Genomic DNA, 24,388 nt, shown 5'->3' with positions numbered 1-24,388 from the left:
AGATTGCCTTTTTATTTTGTTGGTGGATGATCCTTGTAATGTATTGTTGAATGTGGTTTACTCATATTTTGCTGAGGATTTTTATATCTGTGTTCATCAGGAATACTGGTCTGTAGTTTTCTAATTTTTGTAGTGTCTTTCTTTTTGGTTTTGGAATCAAGGAAATGCTGACCTCATAGAATGAATCTGGGAGCATTTCTTCCTCTTCTTTTTGGAATAGTATGAGAAAGGTAAGTGTTAACTCTTCTTTTAATGTTTGGTAGAATTCACCTGTGAAGCCATTTGGTTTTGGACATTTGTTGGGAGTTTATTATTATTATGGGTTCAGTTTTATTACTAGTAATTGATGTGTTCAGGCTTCTACTTTCTGATTCAGTCTTGGAAGATTATATGTTTCTAGGAATTTATCCATTTCTTCTAGGTTGTCCGATTTGTTGGTGTATACTTTTTTGTAGTAGTCTCTCCTAATCCTTTGTATTTTTGTCCTGTTGGTGGTTACTTCTCTTTCATTTCTGATTTTATTTATTTGTGTCCTTGCTCTTTTTTTGCTTGAGGAGTCTGGGTTAAGATCAATTGTCTCTACCTTTTCAATGAACCAGCTCTTAGTGTCATTGATCCTTTCCATTGTTCTTTAGTCTCTATTGATTTTGGCTCTGATTTTTAGTATTTCTTTCCCTCTACTAACTTTGGGCATTATTTGTTCTTTTTCCTAGTTTCTTTAAGTGTAAGGTTGGATTACTTGTGATTCCTCTTGTTTCTCGAGGTAGGCCTGTGTTGCCATAAATTTCCCTCTAAGAACTGCTTTTGCTACATCTCAAAGATTTTGGACTATTGTGTTTTCATTTTCGTTTGTCTATAGGTATTTTTTTTTAATTTCCTCTTCAATTTCTTCATAGACCCATTGGCTATTTGGTAGCATGTTGTATAGCCTCCATGTATTTTTTCCAGTAATTTTCTTGTAATTGTTTTCTAGTTTCAGAGCATTGTGGTTGGAAAAGATGCTCAATAAGATTTCAACCTTCTTAAACTTATTGAGACTTGCTCTTTGGCCTAATATGTGATCTGTTCTGGAGAGTGTCCCAAGTGTACTTGAAAATCATGGGTATTCTGCTGTTTGGGGATGGAATGTTCTTTATATATCTGTTAGGTCCACCGGGTCTAATGTGTCTTCAAAGCCACTGTTTCCTGGTTGATTCTGTCTGGATAATCTATCCATTGATGTAAGTGGGGTGTTAAAGTCCCCGATTATTATTGTATTACTGTCAACTTCTCCCTTTATGTCTATTAATATTTGCTTATGTATTTAGGTGCTCACATATTGGGTATATAGATATTTATAATTATTATATCCTTCTGTTGGACTGTTCCTCTTATCATTATGTAATTCCCTTCTTTGTCTTTTGGTTTAAAGTCTATTTTGTGTGATGTAAGTATTGCTACCCCAGATTTTTTTCCCTTTCCATTTCCATCTTTTTCCCTCCCTGCGCTTTCAGTCTGTATGGTCTCTATGTCTAAAGCAAATCTCTTGTAAGCAGCATATAGATGGGTCCTGTTCTTCTATCCATTCAGTCACCCTGTGCCTTTTGATTGGATCATTTAGTCCACTTACATTTAAAGTAATTGTTGACAGGTATGTACTTATTCCCATTTTCTTTTCTGGTTGTTTTTGTAGTTCTGTTCTGTTCTTGCTCTCTTCTGGTTTGATAGCTTTATGTTAGGATTCTTTTTATTTTGTGTGTGCCCATTACGGGTTTTTGGCTTGTGGTTACAATGAGGTGCATATATAATATCCAATGTGTATAACAGTCTATATTGATGGTCACTTAAGTTCAAAGGCATTCTAAAAGCACTACCTTTCTAGGGGCGCCTGGGTGGCTCAATCTGTTAAGCAGCCGACTCTTGATTTCGGCTCAGATCATGATCTCAGGGTTGTGAGATGGAGCCCCACTTCAGGCTCTGTGCTGGGTGGGGAGCCCGCCTAAGATTCTCTTTCTCCCTCTCTCTCTTAAAAAAATAAATAAAAGCACTACCCTTCTATTCTGCCACTCATGTTTTATATGTATAACATATTTTACATCTTTTTATTTGGTGTATCCCTTTACTAATTTCTGTCGATGTAACTGATTTTACTGCTTTTGTCTTTAACCCTTCATACTAGCTTTATAAGTGATTGATCTACTACCTTTACTATATTTTTGCTTTTACCAGTGAAATTTTTTCCTTTTATAATATATTTCTTCTGGTTAAGGCCTTTCTTTCCTACTTAAGGAAGTCCCATTAACATTTCTTATAAGGATGGTTTAGTGGTGATTAACTCCTTTATGTCTTTCAATTCTGAGTGATAAGCTATCTGGGTAGAATATTGTTGGTATAGGTTTTTTTCCTTTCAGCAGTGTGATTATATCATGCCACTCCCTTCTTGCCTGTAAACTCTGCTAAAAACTCAGCTGATAGCTTTATGGGGTTTCCCTTGTACCTGACTAGTTGCTTTTTTCTTGCTACTTAATTTATTGAGAGAGCCAGCGTGAGTGGTAGTGGGGGAGAGAGAGAATCTTAAGGAGGCTCCACACTGAGCTTGGAGCCTGACGTGGGGCTCGATCTCACGACCCTGAGATCATGACCTGAGCCGATATCAAACGTCAGACACTTAACCGACTGAGCCACCCAGGTGCCCCTCTCTTGCTGCTTTTAAGATTCTCTTTTTATCTTCAGTTTTTGCCGTTTTAATATGTGTCATGGTGTCGGCCTCTTTGGGTTCATGTTGTCTGGGTCTCTCTGTACTTCCCGGACCTGGATGTCTGTTTCTTTCCCCCCGGTCAGAGAAGTTTTCAGCTGTTCTTTCTTTGGTAAGTATTCTGCCCCTTTCTCTCTCTTGCTTCTGGGACCCCTATAATGTGAGTTACCCTGCCTTCCATCTGTTCCCTGCATCTTTTGCTCTATGGTTGATTCCCTCTAGTGTGTTTTTCTCTTGTTATTGTATTCTTCAGCGCTGATTGGTTCTTTATATTTTCCATCTCTGTTGAGGTTCTGAGTTCATCCCAAGTCTGGGGAGCATCTTTAGGACCATTACTTTGAACTCTTGGTTGGGTAGATTACTTATCTCCATTTGGTTTGTTCAGTTATCGTTCTTAGGTTTTGCCTTTTTCTTTCTTTTTGAACATATTCCTCTGTGTCCTCATTTTGTCTGATTCTCTTTGCTTATTACAACGTATTAGGTAGATCAGCTCTGTCTCCTGGTCTTGTAAGTACTGGTCTTCTGTAGAAAGTGTCCTTGTGGGGCCCAGTGGCACAGTCCATTCACCCTGGTCACCAGAACCAGGTACTCCAGAGGTGTCCCCTGTGGGCAGCATGTGCCGTCCTGTTGTGCCTGGGCTTTGACTGCTCTAGGCCCACTGGTAGGTGGAGCTGATCCCCCCCCCTCCGCCCCCCAGAATAGTACTTGCTTCAGGGGGAGGCTCACTAGGTGCAGTTGGATGACCAGTGCCAGCAAGGTAGATGGAGAGTACCATAATTGGTTCCTGCAAAGTGCAGCCAGCCAGGCTGAAGGAGGGCAAGAAAATGGTGTCCACCGGCACTCCCACTCCTGGAGAAAGCTCCTACCAATTTGAATTCAGAAGTTATGGAGACTCGTCTTTCTGGTGCGGGTCCCCAGGAATGTGAGATGCCCAATGTGGGGTTTGATGCTCTTGCTCCGTAGGTAGGATCTCTGTGCCTGTAACAGCCCTCCATCCTGTGGGTCGCCATGCAGGGGGGGTTGGGTTCTCAACTGCATCTTTGCCCCTTATCCCTGTGGCTTTTTCTTTAAGTCTTTAACTGTAGAAGATCCATTCTGCAAGTCTTCAGGTAATGTCCAGAGTCAGTTGCATTATCTGTAGTTGTAGGCCTTGTGTATCCAGAGGAAGAGGTGAACTCAGGATCCCATTATTCCATCATCTTCCAGTATTTTAGAATTTTTATTTAAAAAGGTAAAATTATAAATGGGCCCATTTAGAAATTCCATAAATAACCAAATGGAATCAAGTGCCAAGTAAATGATACTCATTAAGTTGAAGAGGACTATAAAGGGCTATTATTTTCATATACTGTATTGACTATAATAATGAAATGGGTATCCTGAGAAATTTGTTTGATTCTAATGCCATTTTAACATTTGTACCTGTACTTAGTGACATTTTGCCTATAAAATTCAAGCCTGCTGGAATGCCTTTCTTAGGCCTATAAGAGACTTCTGTCCCAAGTAATACTGCAAAGCAGCTAAACTTTTAAGAAGTAGTAATGAGATAATAGAATTAGAGATAAGAGAATTAAAGCATGGTGGAGAATGTGAATTTTGGAATTAGGCTAGTACTTCTTACTGAAAAAGCTCTCTATCCCTATAGATAATGTTGCATTATGAGTCAACCTAAAGTATACAAGAACTTAGAAAGGCTGTAAGATCAGAACACGTGGTCCATTTGGGGAAATGAGACCCATTCATAAAAACCAAAGGAAGTCCTCTAGACCCACAGTCCTCCAAAGAGCGCCCGGACTAGGCTTTGGGGTGGGGGGTGGGGGGCGGCTTATGAGCAACAGAAGCAAGAACACAAGTGCATTTTTCTGCCAAGTAGAGAAAAAACAAAAACAGATCTTTCATCTGATCTGCTGAAGGCACAGTAGTGTAAAAGCTTAAAATACCCTCAGTCCTGGGCTATGATAGTTCAGTTCTACATCCTCAGCAGTAAACACAGAACCCCAACTATAAGAGGTACACTGGGTACTTTTGTTAACGACATGTTATACCCAGGAAGATTATAATAAATTGAGTAGACACAGAGAATATCTGCTATGAGGATTGTCCCAGTCTCCAAACCCCTGGGGAATAACACACGAAAGCAGCAGTTCTCACCATGGGCAATTCTGTCCACTGAGGGGACATTTGGCAATGTCTAGAGGCATTTTTGGTTGTCACGAGTCTACCAAGGATGCTGCTAAACAAACAAACAGTCAAAAATGCACAAGGACAGCTGCAGAACAGAGAACTATCCAGTCCCAAAGGTCAACAGTGCTGAGGCTGAATGACCCCAAGCTAAAATAATTAAATGATAAATGTCTCCCAAATGATCCTGGGAGACCTGTACGAATATCCCAGATCTCTTCATCAAAGGTGTTCCACTATGGATTTTAACATCCGTCTATTCAGTAAGTAGGATATGGAATCGCAATAGCCCCAAGCCCATCTAAAGAAATTACATGGTTCCTTCTTCAGTTAAAATTAAGTAACTGCTTATGAAAGCCGGGGATCGCTGCCTCAACATGCTAACTTGGTTTCTCTTACTTGTGGTCCTGTCACACCTTTTGTTCTTGTTGCTGAAAAGATTTACATGCAGGTGTATGGGCTATTATGGTGTTTTAATGTAATTTTCTACCTCCGTGTGGCATTAATTCTTGTGAAATTTTTTTTAAAGATTTTATTTATTTATTTGAGAGAGAGAGAATGAGAGATAGAGAGCACGAGAGGGAAGAGGGTCAGCGGGAGAAGCAGACTCCCCGCTGAGCAGGGAGCCTGATGCGGGACTCGATCCCGGGACTCCAGGATCATGACCTGAGCCGAAGGCAGTCGCTTAACCAACTGAGCCACCCAGGCACCCTCTTGTGAAATTTATAATGTATAATCTTCACAACAAAATTATTTGGATTATACAAGGGACTCTGTGGAAGAGTTCTTTTGATACTGCCCAACTTCTGACTCTTAGATACGAACCATACAGTATGGAACTCATACAAACAAACCCATGATGAGATCTATAAAATATCTGCTCCAAGCTTGGAATGTATGTGGACTAATAGTCTAATAGGCATGTATTTGCATTTCCTAGCTTATTTATTTTTGAAAGTGACAAGAGGGCGCCTGGGTGGCTCAGTTGGTTAAGCGACTGCCTTCGGCTCAGGTCATGATCCTGGAGTCCCGGGATCGAGTCCCGCATTGGGCTCCCTGCTCAGCAGGGAGTCTGCTTCTCCCTCTGACCCTCTTCCCTCTCGTGCTTTCTCTCTCTCTCTCTCAAATAAATCTTTAAAAAAAAAAAAAGTGACAAGAATCCCACCCCTCCATTCAGCTCTGCACTTAGGCCTCTCCTTTTGCTTTTCTGTAACATTCATGAATGTTCATGGGTTTGGAGAGTGAGAGAAAACCGGAGGGTAGAAAGACATCCTAAAGGGGCACACCCAGGCCACGAGGGTAATGTCTGCAATTGAGTGGCTTAGGTCATCGAGAATACATGTGGACCTTCCAACTGCAATGAAGTCTCACAATAACATCTGATGGTAAGACTTAGAAATGAGCAAGGCAATTGGAATCCATGTTTCCATTTTGTAAATACTACCCATATGCATAAATGTGTGCATCAAAGTGACTGATCTATTAGGAAGTATTTACCTAATGAGCTAACTTTTATTCATACAAACAAAGTCTACACTGAAAATTGTAACTCTGCTTGAACTTGAGCTGAGATAACTTCTATTCATACAAACAAAGTCTACACTGAAAATTGTAACTCTGCTTGAACTCTCCATGGATTCCTTTATGGGTAAAATTGCCAAATGACAACATGTTTTGTTATTTTGATGACAGCCTGATTAGATTCTACTTTGGGTTATGCAGCAAGATGACACTGCTACAAAATAATTTTTAGTTTTGTATCTGACCTTTTATTTTGGTTTCTCAAGTGACAATGCATAGAGGCTAAAAATTTAGTGGGAGAGGGATAACAATCTTTTCCCTCTTTGATATAATGACTTTGAGCAAGTTACCGAACCTCTCTGTGTCTTGGCTTCCATATTTGTAAAATGGGCATACTATTAGCACTTCCCTCATAAAGCTGTCTGAGAATGAAATTAGTTTACATGAGTGACATTCTTGGAGCCAAGCTTCGCACAGAGTGAGCGCTCTGTAAACAAACACCGTGATTACTGTTTTCTACTGTAGTTTCCCGTTGGGATGCTATCCCATCATCTATTGCACAGTCTTTAAATCACAGAAAAGGCATATCTATCTCTGCTCCTACGCTGGGGTCCTAAAAGTTATTGGCTGGTTCTTGCTGTCATTGCAACCCCAGTCTTTAGAACAGTGACTAGCTCACAGAAGCTCAGTAGGACATTGTTGAATCACTTCCCCATAAGATTCCTAGATTACACTGACAGTGTGTTCCTTTCTGTTCGATCAAATATTCGTCCCTTCTTGTATCCTGCAAACGTAAATGTTAAGTGTGCCTATTTATTTGGACTGACGTGGTCTGTTTTGATCCTTGAGTAAATACCAAGGTCGTCCAATTATTTCCTACCTGACCTAGAGTTAGAACGACTCTGTTCTCAACATGTGAAAAAAAAATGGAAGTGATTCCAAGAAGGCCTTAACATTAAAGCACGTCATGTTAGCTTCAGAAGTCAAGACAGAAATCGTATTGCCCGACATGGAGAAACGCACGATAACATTCCTTTTGAAGACACAAGGGTGATGACTCACTCTTTTGGTCAGCTGAGTATCCATCATGAAGTTGTGCACGTGTTTTTCTGCTTTGGTAAGTTCTAGCTTTCTTGCCACTACAGCGACCACCAGGGCTGTGCAACCAGCACCCTGAAAACCAGAAGAGAAGAGAACGCCAATGCGTCATTACTTTTGGTCTCAGGCACATGCAAAAAATGTTCACCAAATACGTAAGTATCCAGGGATAAGGAACCATAGCATTCAGTGACTTCAACACATACCACCAAAAATGCCTGGTCAACGAGCTCAAGCAGCAAACCTGTAAGTGGGGATTTAAAAACTTAATTCATGTATTATAAGTTCTAAAGCATGATATAAATGGTAAAGTAGCAACTTGTGGAAATTTGAGAGATTTCTTAAAAAACAGACAAACAGAGCATATCAGTTATATAACTGAAAGTATAATAGGAACAAATAATAGCTGAGTAAGTTAGCATAAATGCATGGAGTAGAAATAACCATTATTCGGGACACCTGGGTGGCTCAGTCGGTTAAGCGGCTGCCTTCAGCCCGGGTCATGATCCCAGGGTCCTGGGCTCGAGTCCCACATCGGGCTCCTTGCTCAGCAGGGAACCTGCTTCTCCCTCTCTCTCCCTCTACTTGTGCTCTCTCTGTCAAATAAATAAATAAAAAAAAAAAAATCTTAAAAAAAAGTAGCAAAAAAAAGAGAACCATTATTCCATAAAAAATAACATTGCATAATCTTCTCTTAAGCTAAGACCAGAGGTCTTCAAGCCAATTTACTGTGACTTACCAGGAGTAGAAAGAGATGCATTACCTCCACCTACGCAAAACTTCAAGGTCATGTGAAGATCCCAGTGATTTGAACCGGGACAACAGAGCTATCTAGTGTTGAAGGTAAGGGATAACTGTCCTATTCCAGGCATTTAGCCAGTACTAAGAAAGGCATGGGTTCCCTTTTTTTCTGAAAAAGATCAGCAGTGGTCTTTTTTAAATTATAGGCCGCTGTGCCAATCTCTTAGGAAGAAATGTGAGACAGACACTGATGGTACCCCCGGGATTAGAGTCCTTCTGCTCCATGATCCCATGCATGAGGTGTGGGGTCTTCTTGGTTTTAAGGCCAGTGATTTCATACAGGGCCAGGAGGCAGGGCCGGGATACCTGCTGTTATTTTTTTAGGCAAGGTCATGGTACTGCAGTTACCTCATGGATCTTGGGCACAGCCAACCTCCTGGGAGCGAAGGGGGAAACTGAGGACCTACCAACAGGCCTGTGAAAGGGAAGTCAGTCCATTCCTCTAGATGGAATCACACCCCTGAGAGGACCCCGGGGCAGTAGAGCCAGCCGAACTGCCTCAGTAGACAGCGATGAAGACAGTGTTTAGGCAGGAGCCCGCTGAAAAGGGGCGCCAACAGCACGACGTTACAATACTTGTGGATCTTTCAACAGATTTGAATCTTTTTAAACTAGTTTTTAATAGGATCCCCTTTATGTTAGCCAAAATGGCAAGGTGCTCACTGGAGAGCTAGCCAAGAGAGTCTCAAAGTCCCACGAGGTGACCTAGTTTTCCTCATTACCAGTAGGTCTGAAAATCACTAGTTAGAAAAGCAACTCTGCACCTTGCGTACATGGTAATCTTCACCTTCAGTATCTAATATTGAGGAATGGAATTATTCAGAGCATATCCATAATATATTATTGCTGCATTAAAATTTTAGTTCTATAATACTTAAGGCAATATAATATTTAAACAAGCAAATCAGAAAATTATATACATAATTTGCTCCTAATTTTATCATTTAAAAAGGATCCACATTTGGGAACAAATTTAAGGAGGTGAAAGACCTGTACTCTGAAAACTGTAAGACACTGATGAAAGAAACTGAAGAGGACACAAATCAATGGAAAGACAGAACATGCCTACGAATTGGAAGAATTAAGATATCCATACTAAAAGCAACCTACAGATTCAGTGCTCCCTATCAAAATTTCAATGGCAGTTTTCATAGAACTAGAGCAAATGAGCCCCAAATTTATATATAACCACAAAAGACCCCCCCATTAGCCAAAGCAATCTTGAGAAAGAAGAACAAAGCTAGAGGTGTCATGCTCCCTGATCTCAACCCATGCTACAAAGCTACAGTAATCAAAACAGTGTGGCACTGGTACAAAAATAGACATATAGATCAATGGAACAGGATAGAGAGCCCAGAAATAAACCTATGCTTCTATGGCCAACTTACAACAAAGGTGACAAGAATAAAAAATGGGGAAAAGATAGTCTTTTTGATAAATGATGTTGGAAAAACTGGACCGCTTTCTTATACCATCCACAAAAATAAACTCAAAATGAATGAAAGACCTAAATGCGACACCTGAAACCATAAAACTCCCTCCCAGGAAAAACAGAAAAACAAAACACAGGCAGTAAACTCTTAGCACTCTGAGCAGCAAATTTTGGATCTGTTTACTCAGGCAAGGGCAACAAAAGCAGAAATAAATAATGGGACAACATCAAACTATAAACCTTTTGCACAGTGAAGGAAACCATCAACAAAGCAAAAAGCAACCTATTTACTGAATGAACAAGATACCTGCAAATAATAGATCCAATAAAGGGTTCATATTCAAAATACATAAAGAACTCCTACAACTCAACACCCAGAAAAACCAAATAACCTGATTAAAAATGGGCAGAGAACCAAAATAGATATTTCTCCTAAGAAGACATATAGCGGGCCAACAGAGACATGAAAAGATGCTCAGCATCACTAGTCATCAGGGATGTGCAAAGCAAATCCAAAATGAGATATATCACCTTATACCTGTCAGAAGGGCAAATACCAAAAAGACAAGAAATAACAAGTGTTGGCAAAGATGTAGAGGAAAAGGACCCCTCATGCACTGTTGATGGGAATGTCACTTGGTACAGCCACTAAGGAAAACAAACAGTATGGCAGTTCCTCAAAAAAATTCAAAATAGAACTACGATACAATCCAGTAATTCCACTTCTGAGGATTAATCTGAATGGAATATTAGCTATAAAGAATGTGATCTTGCCATTGGAAACAACATAGATGGAACTAGAAGTTTCTATGCTAAGTGAAATCAGAAGGACAAATACTATATGATTTCACTTATACGTAGAATTTTTTAAAAAGACAAATGAACAAAGGCAACAGAAACAGACGAATAAATACAGAGAACAAACTTCCAACTATAAAATAAACAGATCATGGGGATATGGAATACATTCTAAGGGATACAGTAAATAATATTGTGATAGCTTTGTATGTGGCGACAGAAGGTAACTAGACTTCTGGTGATCATGTCATAATGTATAGAAATGACAGTTCACTGTGTTATACACTGAAACTAATAATAGTATTGTATATCAACTATACTTCAAATTTTAAAAAAAAGAATAGCTTTTGAAAGCACATCTATTCTGTTCACTTTTCAACATTTGCCACAAAATCTAAATAGTTTTAGTGTACTGGTAAGGGCCTAACCAAAAATCAGTGGATGGGATCATTGGCCACTCAAGATGGCCATCCATACCTGCCCACTGTAGTTAGCATTTGCTCGAGAAATACGGGATCACCTGTTGCACACTGCTCCCAGGTGCTCATCAGTCAGAGAGTTATGAGAGATTCGAAAGCAGCGATGGTTTCTGAATAAGCAGAGAACGTAAAAATCTGAGGGGCTTCCTCTGCTAGAGAGAGAAAGAGTGAGCTGTGAGCGGCAGTTGGCACTTGAAGTTGAATATTGTTCTGCCCTGGCAGGTGGCCACTGCTGAGATCCTTCTGGAAAGAAGTCAACATCCTAACAGGAGTGGAAAATCACTGGTATCAAGAGCCTTTGAAAGTCGATTTTTATTGTGTTTATTCTTGGGCTCTTGTTTTTTTCCTGCTACTGGCCCATTCCTTGCTGAGCGTTCTCTAGCTCACCATAAGTCTTGTGCACTAAAATGAGTACCTCTGTGGCAAACTGCAAAAGCAGGGGAGTCTGACAATTTAGGAATTATTCAAACTATTACCTGTACCTGTCACTCCATCATCCTAACTGTACCCTTTAAATGGTACCTCAAGGGCCACTTAGAAAACTCCCTCCGTTCAAATATAGTCACTCCTTTAGTTTTATTTTAGTTAGGGAAACCATACATTTCTGTGTCCCTAGGTTCTTACTATTCATCAAAGGATTCCATGTGTATAGAATCAGGTTTCAAGAAAGTAACTTTAATAAAAAAAAAATTTAGAGGTATGCAAAATGAAGCTGGTTCACCTCTGAAAGCTTTCCAGGTCCCCAGGAAATCCCTGCCCACATGAATGGTTCTAATGATTTAAGTAACAGCATGACGTAATTGTCCATTCTGTTCCATGAAGTGAAGACAAATGAAAGTAAACATGCTTCTACAACATTTTCTCCAAAGCGTGTCGTCATCACGATGGATGTAGAAACAGTTGGGATGAACATATGTTACTCTCTGAAACGAAGATCCCTGTATGCCTTTCACAAGATGAGTCATCTTCCTTTCACCAAAGTCATAAAAAGTATCCTGGTTCCTGGTCTGGGAAAATGGGAGCAATGAATGGGAAAATGATGGGGAACTGAAGCAAATCATTGGCCCGTCCCTTCAGGATGCTCGGGCCCCTAAAGACTACATGAAGAAAGAAAACATGGTGTGTTTGTGAAGCTGAGAGATTCAAGGCAAACGTGGAGGTTCTCCTTAGCTTGTGTATCATTTCCTTCTAACAAATGAGATGTTGCAAGGGAGAGATAAAGGAGGCGGAGAGACCGTGTCCTTAGAAGAGATCATTACTGATGCTCATGGCCCTAGGCCAGATCAAAGTGAACAGAATGACAATCAGCATAAAGCAGAAGTTGAACCCCAACACCTGGAGAGTCTGAGCTGCTGCCAAATTAAAAAAATACAATCCTTATTCCCACTCTGCCTTTCCTCCTCAGAGCACAGAAACTGCAAGCCGTGTTGGGCCCCAGAATGTTCAGGAAGGAGTTCATTTTCCCCGAGGTCATTTTACCACACAATGTTTGAAAAGTTCAAGGTACCACCGTCGTTTTACTTCAGGTCCCCTGGTTCGGCTCATCCTGCGGATACTTTCAAGAATCATTTTGAAAGATCATTTTGGGGGAGCAGGCTCTAACAACTTAAGAATACAAGCCTATGGAGAAGGGAAACTCCTTTAACAGCACACTAGGTAAAGGTTTGGTTCTTATTTAAAAAGGCATCTGCCAAAGATTTAACATAAATACTGGAATGTGTAATTTTCGTTTAGAAATTCCAGAATCCTCACCCTCACCAAGAATGACTAATGAAAAAATGCGAGTGTTCAAAATACTCCAGTGTCAAATTAATTCTCCTCCTGCAAGTCTTATAATAGCTCCTAAAGCCTCAAAACTTCAGTGTGGTAGCCAATTTGTTCGACTAACAGTAATTAAAATTTACCAAAATATAGTTAATTTGAAAAAAAAAACATGCTTTTTCCTTAAAATACACCCAAATTAATAAAACAGCTTTAAGACCAATTAACTTTCATTTAAAAATATCAGCATATCCTCCAAAAGGAAGGTAAAAAGAGTATTTGGAAATACTGCTGCCCATTTTTCTGTCCCTGATTTTGACTGATTCAATATCACAGAATAAACAACACATTTTACCGCACTTGTCTATTTTTTTTTTTCCTGAAACTGTGTTAACCGATCACTTCTGGCAACCAAAATTCTATAAAACACTCAGCTTTATTATTCTATCCCATTGGAATTCTGCAAGATCTCCTCAGGTCTTGAAAATCAACAACAGTCAAGGTAATTTTGAAGATAAATGCCCTGAGTTTCTGAGTTTCTTCAAAGGTGACTTGGTATTTGCTGATAGGAGGGTAGAGGTCAAGTCCACTGTCCTCATCTGGTGGAGGGGAGGAGGTATGTGTGGTTTTTTTGAGTTCAGTGAAAAAAAAAAAAAACCCATACCTGGAAAACCCAAATCTCCATTAGAGTGATTTGCTGCTTCAGCTCATTCTTGTACCTTGACGGTTGGAAAGAAAGAAATGGTGCATAAAAGTGGTCATCAACAATGAGTCATGCCTGGGTTTAAATCTCCTTATTAGCAACGGTTGCCAATGCGAGTGCACGTATTTTAAAGACAGGAAGGGTAGCCCTGCCAAATAAAAGTGCTGATAGTTTAGAAAAATTGGGTGGAATTGTGGAGTCAACAAGTCAAAAGCTAGAAGGTCACAACAACTTCCGAATCTACTTGTCTGTACCTAGAAGAAAGCAGCTATTGTATTTCTTAAGAAATCTCCCTGCAGAGAAATGAAGGTCTGCTTAGGGCACTGGTCGGGAATTGTGCCTTCTGACTGACAAGGCTCATCATCCCCTTCTGCTCCTCTGAGCAAAACAGAAACTATCCTAAGAATTTAAAGATAAAGGCTCAGTGAGGAGAGCCTATTTGTTGAGATTCACCACACACACGAGAAGGACCCCAGTAAACTAAAAACTTCTTCAAAGTTATTATTTGATATTAAACATGTGATGTCAAATTGTATGAGACCTATAAAAAAGATCCTGGGGTGTTTTTTTGTTTTGTTTTGTTTTGTTTTTTTCTTTGTTTGTTTGTTTTTGCTTATTCACACAAGCAATACCAAGAACTGACTTGAGTTTCTCAGGATTTCTATGTCCAATGGCAGGGGGAAAAAAAAATCCCCAAATGGAGAGACAGAAAGTAAAAAAATATAACCAGACCTTAGGTTTAGCCCTCTTGAATACCAGTCATTCTCTTGACAAGCTCTGGCTAATTGATGGCTGTGTTTTGGAACACTCTCTGACTGAGTGAACAGTGTAGTGTTCTTCCCCCTAGGATGAAAACTGACCTCTGACAACTGACTAAGCCACCATGTGACCTTCAGTCAAGACTCCTCAGCACTGGGGTAAGAGGATGGTGACAGGATTTATTTTTCTGAAGTTCTCATCCTAAGGTGGTATAAAAAATAGACTACTTTGTTGTTGTTGTTGTTGTTGTTGTTGCCTGAGTAAAATTTGAACTCACTGGTGCCGTGACTGTTAAATTGTTATGAACTGCAAAAATGGTTGGGGGAAACCTAAATCACACTTGTGTTGAGGAATCCATGGGGAACCACTTATCAGATAATAACCTGTGTCCCCAGGATGGGGCAGATAATACTTCCTGTTTTAAGGTAATTTTGCCAAGAAATCTAGTCATTTATATTCTAGTTAAAGGGCCCCCAAGAGATGCCATAATTCTATAGAAGCAGACAAGCAAAAATGACCTTCATTCTCATAAAAGCCAAGAGATACTCTTTCACCAAAGAAGCTGTATTCTCTTGAAACAAGCATAGATATTCCTAAGTAAGGGGAACTTAGAGCTTTCAGCTTGTGTTTTTGTCTATCCGTACACATATGAAAGGGTAGGTAGGATAACTTTGTAAAAGCTAAGCAAAACAATGACCGTCTCTACGTCACATTGGAGATAACGAGAAACCAGCGCCAGCTGACAAAAATCTAAGACACCAACAATCCTAAGACACCAACAATCTAACAGCGTTGTTTGCCCAGCATCTTCAACCAGAAGAATAAAGCCATTTAGAGTTCATCCCATTGCTTGTGGTGACATCCACACTAATGAAGCATCAGGTCCTTGGTAGGACCCCACAGAGAAAAGACTTGAATAAAGAGAAAAAAGTAATTACAACCTCCATGGCTTTCTCTGGAAGGGTGATGAGTGACTATTACGCAACCCTAGGAGTTTATGTTTTTAAGACACTATCCAGGAGAGAGGAAGAGATCTTTGAGTCTTCAGCTTTACTGTTAGGTAGGTCTTGATAAGAAGGAAATTTCTGCTTGATTTGTCTGATCTATCACACTGTAATACTTGTATCTAAGATCGTCTTATTTTAAGCGTTTCCATTATCATCTATGTAAACAACACTGTAAAAACTAGAGAAAAAGCTTTGCACGGTTGTCTTGGATTCACAATTGACATTTCAGGCGAGGAGAGGTTATTTTTTGATGAGGCCATTTGTTTGTCCCTTAGAAATATTCTGGAAAACTCTCTCCTCACCGTTTCACAAGATATTTCTGCCCAGAGCACTGCAGATTAATCTTAATGTCCTTGGAGCCCAAAAATATCACTCATGACACAAATTAAGCTATTTAAAAATTTTAAATTACAGTTTAATTTTGGGGTCTTAACCAACGAAATGTGAACATCTAAGATGGTGCCATGAAATAATTCATTAGTTTCATTAGTTTTATGAAGGAAGGCAGTGCTCATTTCTTTCTGTGGACATTTTGAAATGGGAAATGGGCTTTGTAGATATTAGCATTTGGACTGACTCTATCTTAGGTCAAAGTAAAAAAAAAAACCACATAAAGCTATAAATTCTATCAATTTCATAAATGCAAGAACCAGAAAATTCAAATATAAAAGAACACAAGGAAATACAGCACTTGAGAGATAATATACAAGATGATTCAGGGATAACCCTGTCCTCTCTCAGGAGTATTGTAAATCGTATTTCTTTTTCACAATTGAGTAGGGACCAGATGGAGAGAGAGAAAGATGGCCCATGGGAAATCTGACATTGTGCATTTTACCTAAACATGCATTGCAAAAGCCCAAGGGGAAATAGGCAAATAAATGCCTGAAATAAAAGGAAGTTGTGTCTGGCTTCGATAATCCCAAAGTGACAAATTGGTATTTAAGTTTCCTGAAAACAAAAGCAAAAAAAAAAAAAAAAAAAAGAGTCTCACAAAACACAGTTCATCTTAAGGAAACTAACCATATCTATGGGCTGGGAAAACAACTTAGCTTCTTCTAGATATCTTTACTATCAGCCAAACACTCTCCATACTGGTTTGTAGGTAACCTGCAGCCATACACTGTCAATCCCCAGGAAATTTACACAGGATGGAATCAACTCCCAGAAACTCACCCTCAGGCAATCGCTCTGGGGGCCTGACTCTGTGGGAGGTTGCTTGGTCTAGGGATAGACACAATCCAACTCCATGCAGCGTTTCATGTAGGTTAGTCCAAGATTAATGAATGTGTCTACATGCAAGTAAACCATTTTGATGGGACCAATTAAGAAATGAGTCTGTTTGAAGGGGCACCTGCACTCCAATGTTTGTAGCAGCAGTGTCCACAATAGCCAAACTATGGAAAGAGCCCAGATGTCCATCGACAGATGAATGGATAAAGAAGATGTGGTACACACACACACACACACACACACACACACACACACACACACACTGGAATATTACTCAGCCATCAAAAACAATGAAATTGTACCATTTGCAATGATGTGGATGGAGCTGGTGGGCATTATGCTAAGTGAAATGTCAGTCAGAGAAAGACAAATGCCATATGATCTCACTCATATGCGGAATTTAAGAAACAAAGCAGATGAACATAGGGGAAGGGAAGGAAAAATACAATATGATAAAAACAGAGAGGGAGGCAAACCATAAGACACTCTTAACTCTAGGAAACAAACTGAGGGTTGCTGGAGGGGAGAGGGGGAGAGGGAAGGGATAACTGGTTGATGGGCGTTAAGGAGGGCACTTGATTTAATGAGCACTGGGTATTATATACAACTGATGAATCACTAAACTCTACCTCTGAAACTAATAATACACTCTATGTTAACTAAATTGAATTTAAATAAAAAAATTTTTTTAAAGTCTCATCTGGTCCTTACATGGGAGTAGACCTCCTCAGCCTAAGAACAGAGGGTCTGTTTCACCATGAATCTAGAGGGCAGCAGTGAGGTCACTGTGAATTTCAGGGAACATAACGTCTTTGTGTCCATATAGATTAAAAGTTGAGTATAACTTCTATTTTTTTTCTGTAAAGTAGGATCCCTAGTGAAACCTAAGCAAACAAGTAGTTCAATTCAATAAAAGATTTGTGCTATCAGGTGAGGCTCTGAAGACCCTACGGGCAAAGAAAAAAGTGAGGAAAGCTAGAAATACCACAAGATCCAGGCAAGGCTAACCTCAAATCTGGTTCTGATCCATGGCGTATTAGGCTATTTGCACAAACCCTGAGTCATACCTGATTCAACAATAAAAAGGGGGGGGGGCATCTTGCCCAAAAGGAACACCAAGGAAATTGTTTCTAAGAAGCTTAAGGGGAAAGACTCTGCAATTAGCAGTTCTGTTTTTTTAAATAGCATCATTCATGTCCCTTGTGGGCTTGTTACAGCCTTCCAAAAATACATCCATGCAAATTTTATTTCCCAGAGCATTATGCTATATAATAAAATGCTATCTTCTGAGGAAAAAGGAGCAAGTGATCCAATAGTTAACAGAATGGACCATACCCACTGTAATGGAAAAAAAAAAAAAGTTCATCAAAATGCAAAGAACCGTATTTTTCTTTTACAAGCCAACAATGTTAAGTTATACCCCCAAATTATATTCTTTACAACTGGGACTTGAAATGGTCATCTTGTCACTCCTGGTGACCTTAAAATTGGCCCTGGATTTTATGTTCCCATCTAGCTGCCTTATGCCAGGTCAGTACTGCCGAGTGGGAGAAGAGCGTTCACACTCCCTCTCTATGCCACAGGCGCGCGGTCCTTCCAGCCAGTTCTGACTCTTGGAACAATCCTCCAAGGCAGCTGCTACAAGAGGACAGGCTGCTCTGGCCACCATTCAAAGGCCCTCACATGGAGAGCCTGTCCCTCTGCTGCCAACCTGGAGGTGGATAGAGTGGAGGCATTGGGAGGGATGCCTAACTTCAGAAATTTAGGGTATTTCCTGCCTAAGGAGCTCCCGGTACTAGCTCTTATATCCTGACGTAGGCAGAAAATCAAAGAAGCAGCAAGATAATACATTTTGCTGTATCCAAACTATAAAAAGCAGATAAAGAATGAATAGAACCTGGGTCACTGAAAAGAACGCATCAATTTGAAGCTACGCCCGGCTTCAACATTTAAAAAGTTCATGCTGCATTACGATCAATTTGAGACAGCTTGCTGCCCTCCCATTTTCAGCTACCTAAAACACATGCAACAAACCAGTCCTGGTCAAATTGGAATGTGTAAGGAGTAGGGGTCATGTCTGCACCTGCTGCGGGTCCCGGAACATCGGCATGTTGGGGCGCCCGAGGGGCTCAGTCAGTTGAGCGTCTGACTCTTGATTTCGGCTCGGGTAATGATCTCATGGGTCATGAGATTGAACCCCGTACTGGGCTGCCTGCTCATCAGGGAGTCTGCTTGGGATTCTCTCTCCCTCTCCCTCTGCCCCCCCACCGCTCTTCATGGTCTCTCAAAAAAAAAAAAAAAAAAAAAAAAAAAGGAGTGGCAAAGCACCACAGGCAGCAAACCCTTCTCAAAAGCTCTCCAAGACCTGGCCTTCCGTTCCAGCCTCCTGCTGTACTACTTTTCCACTTTCTTTTTTAAGATTTTATTTATTTTTGCATGTGTGCATGAGAAAACACGTCACAAGGTGGGGGAGGGGCAGAGGGAGAAGCAAACTCCCCGCCGAGCCGGGAGCCTGATGCGGGGCTCCATCCCAGGACCCCGGGACCATGACCTGAGCCAAAGGCAGAAGCTTAACTGACTGAGCCCCCCCAGGCGCTCCCACTTTTTCACTTTACTCTGTGCGCTCCTGGCCCAGTGGACTTGCTCAAAGTTACCAACATCCTCCCTGACTCACTACCTTCAAATAAACCATTTCCTCCTCCTGGATGCCTATCCTTGCCTAAGCCTACCTTACAGGAATAGAAAGAAGAAGATGTTATTAAGAAAATCATAAGGAAGGGAAAATACATTTACCGTACTGTTCTGCACCTACTAAAAAAAAAAAAAATCTGCATATAAGTAGCCCCTGCAGTCTAAACCCACATTGTCCAAGGGTCAACTACAGTTTAATTCTGTAATTGACAAAATGCAACTCTTCAGCCCTTCAACACACTTCAAGGTACGTTATAGGGTCCCCGTTTTGCAGATCAGGAAAGTAAGTTTCCGAGAAGAGAAATTTACTCAAGTTGATGTAGCTAGCAGGAGAATGGCAGAACCCACTGAAATGAAGAACTTTCTGGCTGAAGCTCAAAGACCGGATTTGCTCATCAAAATTAGTGCTTCTCCCACAAAGAACAATCCAGCAGCACCCTGTGCTTAATGGAGCTGCGTCACAGTAAGAATGAAGGTGAAAATCAGTGATGTTCTCTCCCAACCGAGAACTGATTATTTACGTATGCTTTGCCGCTTGCGGTTGGGAAATGCGGATGGAATAACTTACCATCATGTGGAGTGCCTTCAGGAGCTGAGAGTATAAGTAAAAGGAACAAAGTAAAAAGATACTTACCATAATTCCAGTAAGCAAACAGACTCCTTTCCCACAGTATGTGTTTGGTACCATGTCACCATAACCAATGGAGAGAAAAGTTATTGATATCAACCACATTGCTCCGAGGAAGTTGCTAGTAACATCCTGTTGATCATGGTACCTGAAAAACAGCAAACAGAGCCAGTCCTTTATAATTCATCTACAGCATGGCTGCCAAGGGCAGCTGGATCCAATCCAGTGAATTCACTAAGTAGCTTCTATAAACTCATCTATATGGAGGGTTTCAAATCTCACTATTATGTGTAAATAAAATTGAGGTTCCACCTGAACAATCTGACAGACATCAGGAAGTTCAACGTTAAAAATAGTCTGAAAGAGAAACTTTGAAAAATGATGACTGCTTTTTTCACTCGTGTCAACTGATAAATGCACATTTGTCCCTGAACTCTGCACAGACCTTGCTCATGGCTCATCATTCCTTGATGCCCACCGATGTGCCTAATTTATGGGACACTATGCATTACTATGCATTACTATACAATCTGCAATCTGCAGTCTCTCCCCACACTCTTAGCAGGAGCCATGCTGCTCCCTTTGCTGAGACTGTCCTTTTCTACCTTTATTTCTATGATGGTCGAACTCCTAGTCATCCTTCAAAATTAAATGCAGGGGGAGCCTTTTCCATCTGCTCTTCTCCCAGCCTCTCCCGTACACCCCCTCAGCCTCCTGCATCTTTCTCTATCATCGGACAATACCGTAACGGTTTACCTGGAGGTACTAACTGTCTTCCTTGAAGACAGAAAATGTGACACTGATTGCACAATCCGGCTCAGACCCAGAGCTTAATAGAACTTACTGCCTCGCTGTTGCATACAAGAAGCTTGCAGTCAGAAAGAAGGAGAGGGACTCAGTTTATCCTAATTAGTCTTTATGGTATCAAGATATTTGTGGTGAGGAGGAGGGTTTTTGGATCAGGTACCCTATCATGTTTTGTTTGAATTAGCAATGCCCAACAGGAACCCTGGCCCATCACGGGAACACTGCTGCCCACCACGCATACAACATGGAGGCCATGTGAGTGGTTCCCCTGGAAGAACTCGCCCGGAGTGCCTGTTCTATGTAGTCATGGGGCAGAGTGACCCTCCTCTGGTCTCCATGGCAGTCAGAACCCAGACTCTGGTCACCGGAGTCATTCTTGGCTCTTTGCCCAACATCTCCTAAGGACCCTCTTCCTTCCCAGCTGTCAGATATCTCTGGGGAGGGCTCTCCTGTCCTCAGGTCTTGCTCTCCAAAGCGTGCTGATAACCACCTAGGTTGCACACACACAGCTCTCTGAAGGATACCCTGTGAGTCGCTGGTGTTCGGAGGGCAGAAACCTCCACCCTTCTCCCCCCATTGAGTGCCGCCATGACCCAGCGGTGGAGTCCCCTCTGCCCAGGTCAGGTGGCGAGGCTGGCATTGCCAAAAGGGAGGTCAAAACGCATTCCTAGCTTTCCAGGAAGACAGGTGAGTGCATTTGCCTGAGAAACTTGGGTAAGTACCGTGCACATAGGGTGACAAGATCCATGACGCCCTTTAGCTACAACCATCAGCTGACACACTCTATGAACTACTCTGGGGACATGCTGTGCCTGTGTCCTAAGACTTCCATGGGAGAATGTGGTATTTATTTTCGACAAGACCCTCAGAAGCTTTAGATTATCTCTTTCATGACATTGGGGCTCTCTACAGAGTATTCTTCATCGATCATTTGCGTAGAACAGGGAATGCACGACACCAGAGAAGGGAGGCAGGAACCTTCATGCCCTATTCCATGTTTAATGGTGAGACAAAGCTTCTTCACCAAGCAAGACCTACAGAAAGATCGGATACATCTAAGAGCCAAAGACTCTAATTCCCTGACACCTACGAAATATTTGTGGAGCACCCACTGAATGTTCAGCCCTTGACTTGCATATTCTCAATTTACACTAATATTTTAATACCTAGATGACCTTTTTGGCTGAAACAGCTACTGTCCTCACCCTCTCTGTATCAATAAAGTGTCCTCAGTCACTTAGAAAATGTGATCACATCTCCGTGAAATCCTCAAGGTATTTCTATACCATGAATGACCAGAAGACATCCACTAGGCACAAGGAACTACAAAGAGGAGTTTGAGATTTAAAACTAAAAGCAAAGGTCCCTAAGGGGAACCTTCGTGGCTGGTGTCCACAAGGAAATCTCAACTTTGGCATGGCTGTGGGAATATTTCCAATCTGTTCTTTCTGAAGCACTTTTCATTTGGTTTCTGAAGTTTGGAGAAGTAAACGATTTAGCAAAAATATAATAAAAAGCATTCACTGGGACATTTAGGCCAGCTGACTCCTCTTTAGTTGCTTACCTTAATAAATATCCGAGTTTTAAATACACAAATTTCTCCCATCCTCATCTGACTCTTTGCAAAGACTTGCAAGCATTATGCCATCATTCTATCAATATTTATTATACCCTACGCACTACTGTAATCCTATAGTTAAGGGCCTGATTAGAAATAAACTTTCTAGGAATTGGTATTTTAAAGCTTGGGATTCAATCTAAATTATTATTATTTTTTTTTGCTTATGAAAAAATAAACCTGCCTGAAAAGTAGCTCAGAATGGAAAAATAACATCTCAGACTAATGTTTATGTTACATTCAGACATACTTAGTTGTGAACAGCCAAGAGGGAGGTAATTAGAGAACCACATTAAACACTATTTGAATAATCAAGATTTCTTTCTTGGCAACTCAAATATTAAACTTATCAGCAGGATGATATTATCACTTAGAACACTGCCAGGTTTGGAATTATGCCAGATTCACACCACTGTGAGTGATTAATACGCACAATTTAAATGGCAAAGAAAAAATTTCAAGACATTTTTTTACAGATGTTTATTTCATGAACTTACTCAGGCAACTGCAACCTTCTTCTTCACAAGGTCTATTCTATGAAATACATGAAGAAATGACTCAAAGTGGCAAAGTTCAAACTCTGATCAATAGGAATCCTTGTTTAAGGAAAAATACATCAAATAAGATTAAAACGAGAGCAAGGAAGGCCTGATGATCTCAAGCCTTTAAAATAAGACCTCTGGGGTTTGGAGTGAAGACTTACTGCACTATTTTAAAGCAGGTACACACTTCATAGACGTAAATGTCTCGAGATCAGCTTTGAGGTTTGAAAAGAAGCAAAATACTCCTTTTCTTAGCTTCCATTCATGTCTTCACTGGTGACTGTGGGTCTACCACTTTTCCTTGAATATGACAGTTTTCTATAATACACGTTTAAATGTGCCAGGGTTATTTTTCTAAGGGAATTATGGACTTCTTCCCTGAACAAGGCACCTCTGCCCCACACCCCTGACTCCCGCTCAGTACCTTTCCACAAGCAATGGAGCTTTGGCCACACGAATGGCTGGCACTTATGCCATCCTCTTTCATGGTTTTGTTGACCTGGGAACAACCCCCTCCCCCCGCCGCTTCCTAGCCCAATGGTCAAACAATGGTTAACAAGACACAGATCATCTACTAATACAGGACAGTGATCCCCAAGAGATGGTAAACAACCAAAGTGGTCATACAGTTGTGGAAGAGAATCCCCAGGACGTGGCTCAGGGAGGGAAACCAGACAGAGCCCAAAGGTCTCCCCACATTCAGGGACAGAGCTGGAAATCCAGGGAGGCCAGGAGTTCACAGGGCCAAAACCCAGAGAGGAGAAATTTGCACAGAGATCCAGAGATCTGCACAGGGGTCTCCTTGGTTATTCAGCTGAGGACTAATCAGTACATGGATGTAGAACCCCAGTGTTGGAGAAATGGAAGTACTATATGTAAAGTAGTTCAGTATCCCTTGAAGATAGGTTGTAGTAAGTGGCATCCTGTCCAGTGAAGACCATAATAAGTTAGTTAAAGTGTACCTACGTGTATAAGTATGCTGTTACCCTCAAGGAGCCACTAAAATAATACCTCAGAGAGTAGTAACTGATAATACAGTAAAGGATATAAGATGGAACAATAAAAAATATCCAAAAGGAGGCAGAAATAGAAAATAGGAACAAAGAATAGATGGGACAAATAGAAAACAAACAGCCAGAGGATAGATTTATCCAAGCATATCTGTAACCATATTAAATATAAATGGCCTAAATACCTCCAATTAAATGGCACAGATTGTCATAGAACCCATGGAAAGTTCTCAACTGCAGAGTAGCTAAGATCCAAAGCTGAAAACAGAGAACTGATGGAGTCTAAGTATATGGAGGGATAGATGCCCAGGTGCCTGTCCCTGTCTGGTACCACCAGGCAACTAACAGGAGATAGAAGTTTATTCTCTAGGGATAGACTGGAGATTGTGACTCAAGGCTCAGTGAAGATCAGGAAAGATGTTTGGGGCTGAAAACATGGGGACTGAATTCAAGTTTCCAAAGTGAACAAGAGCATCTCCAGTTTCCTTTCTTCACTCCCATCCCCGACCCTGTAACAGAACTCAATAACAGAACTCACTATGACAGAGAAAGAATATTTTCCTTTGGAGAAACAACAGTTTCAGT

General features: G+C 40.8%; 1 protein-coding gene across 1 annotated transcript in view; it reads right to left on the bottom strand.

Annotated features, from left to right (window-relative positions):
- The window catches only part of KCNN2 (potassium calcium-activated channel subfamily N member 2), a 142,993-nt gene that overhangs the window by 18,096 nt on the left and 100,509 nt on the right, over positions 1-24,388 (bottom strand). The window contains exons 4-5 of the mRNA XM_027605754.2: positions 19,833-19,974; positions 7,499-7,609 (exon numbers count right to left, since the gene is read on the bottom strand). Of these exons, the coding sequence (XP_027461555.2) occupies positions 7,499-7,609; positions 19,833-19,974 (253 nt within the window). The remainder of the gene's footprint in view (positions 1-7,498; positions 7,610-19,832; positions 19,975-24,388) is intronic.

The sequence above is a fragment of the Zalophus californianus genome, chromosome 5 (genome assembly GCF_009762305.2).
Source record: "Zalophus californianus isolate mZalCal1 chromosome 5, mZalCal1.pri.v2, whole genome shotgun sequence".
Classification (NCBI taxonomy): Eukaryota; Metazoa; Chordata; class Mammalia; order Carnivora; family Otariidae; genus Zalophus; species Zalophus californianus.
The sequence above is the reverse complement of the archived record's forward strand: the minus strand, read 5'-3'. Positions and strand labels throughout refer to the sequence as shown.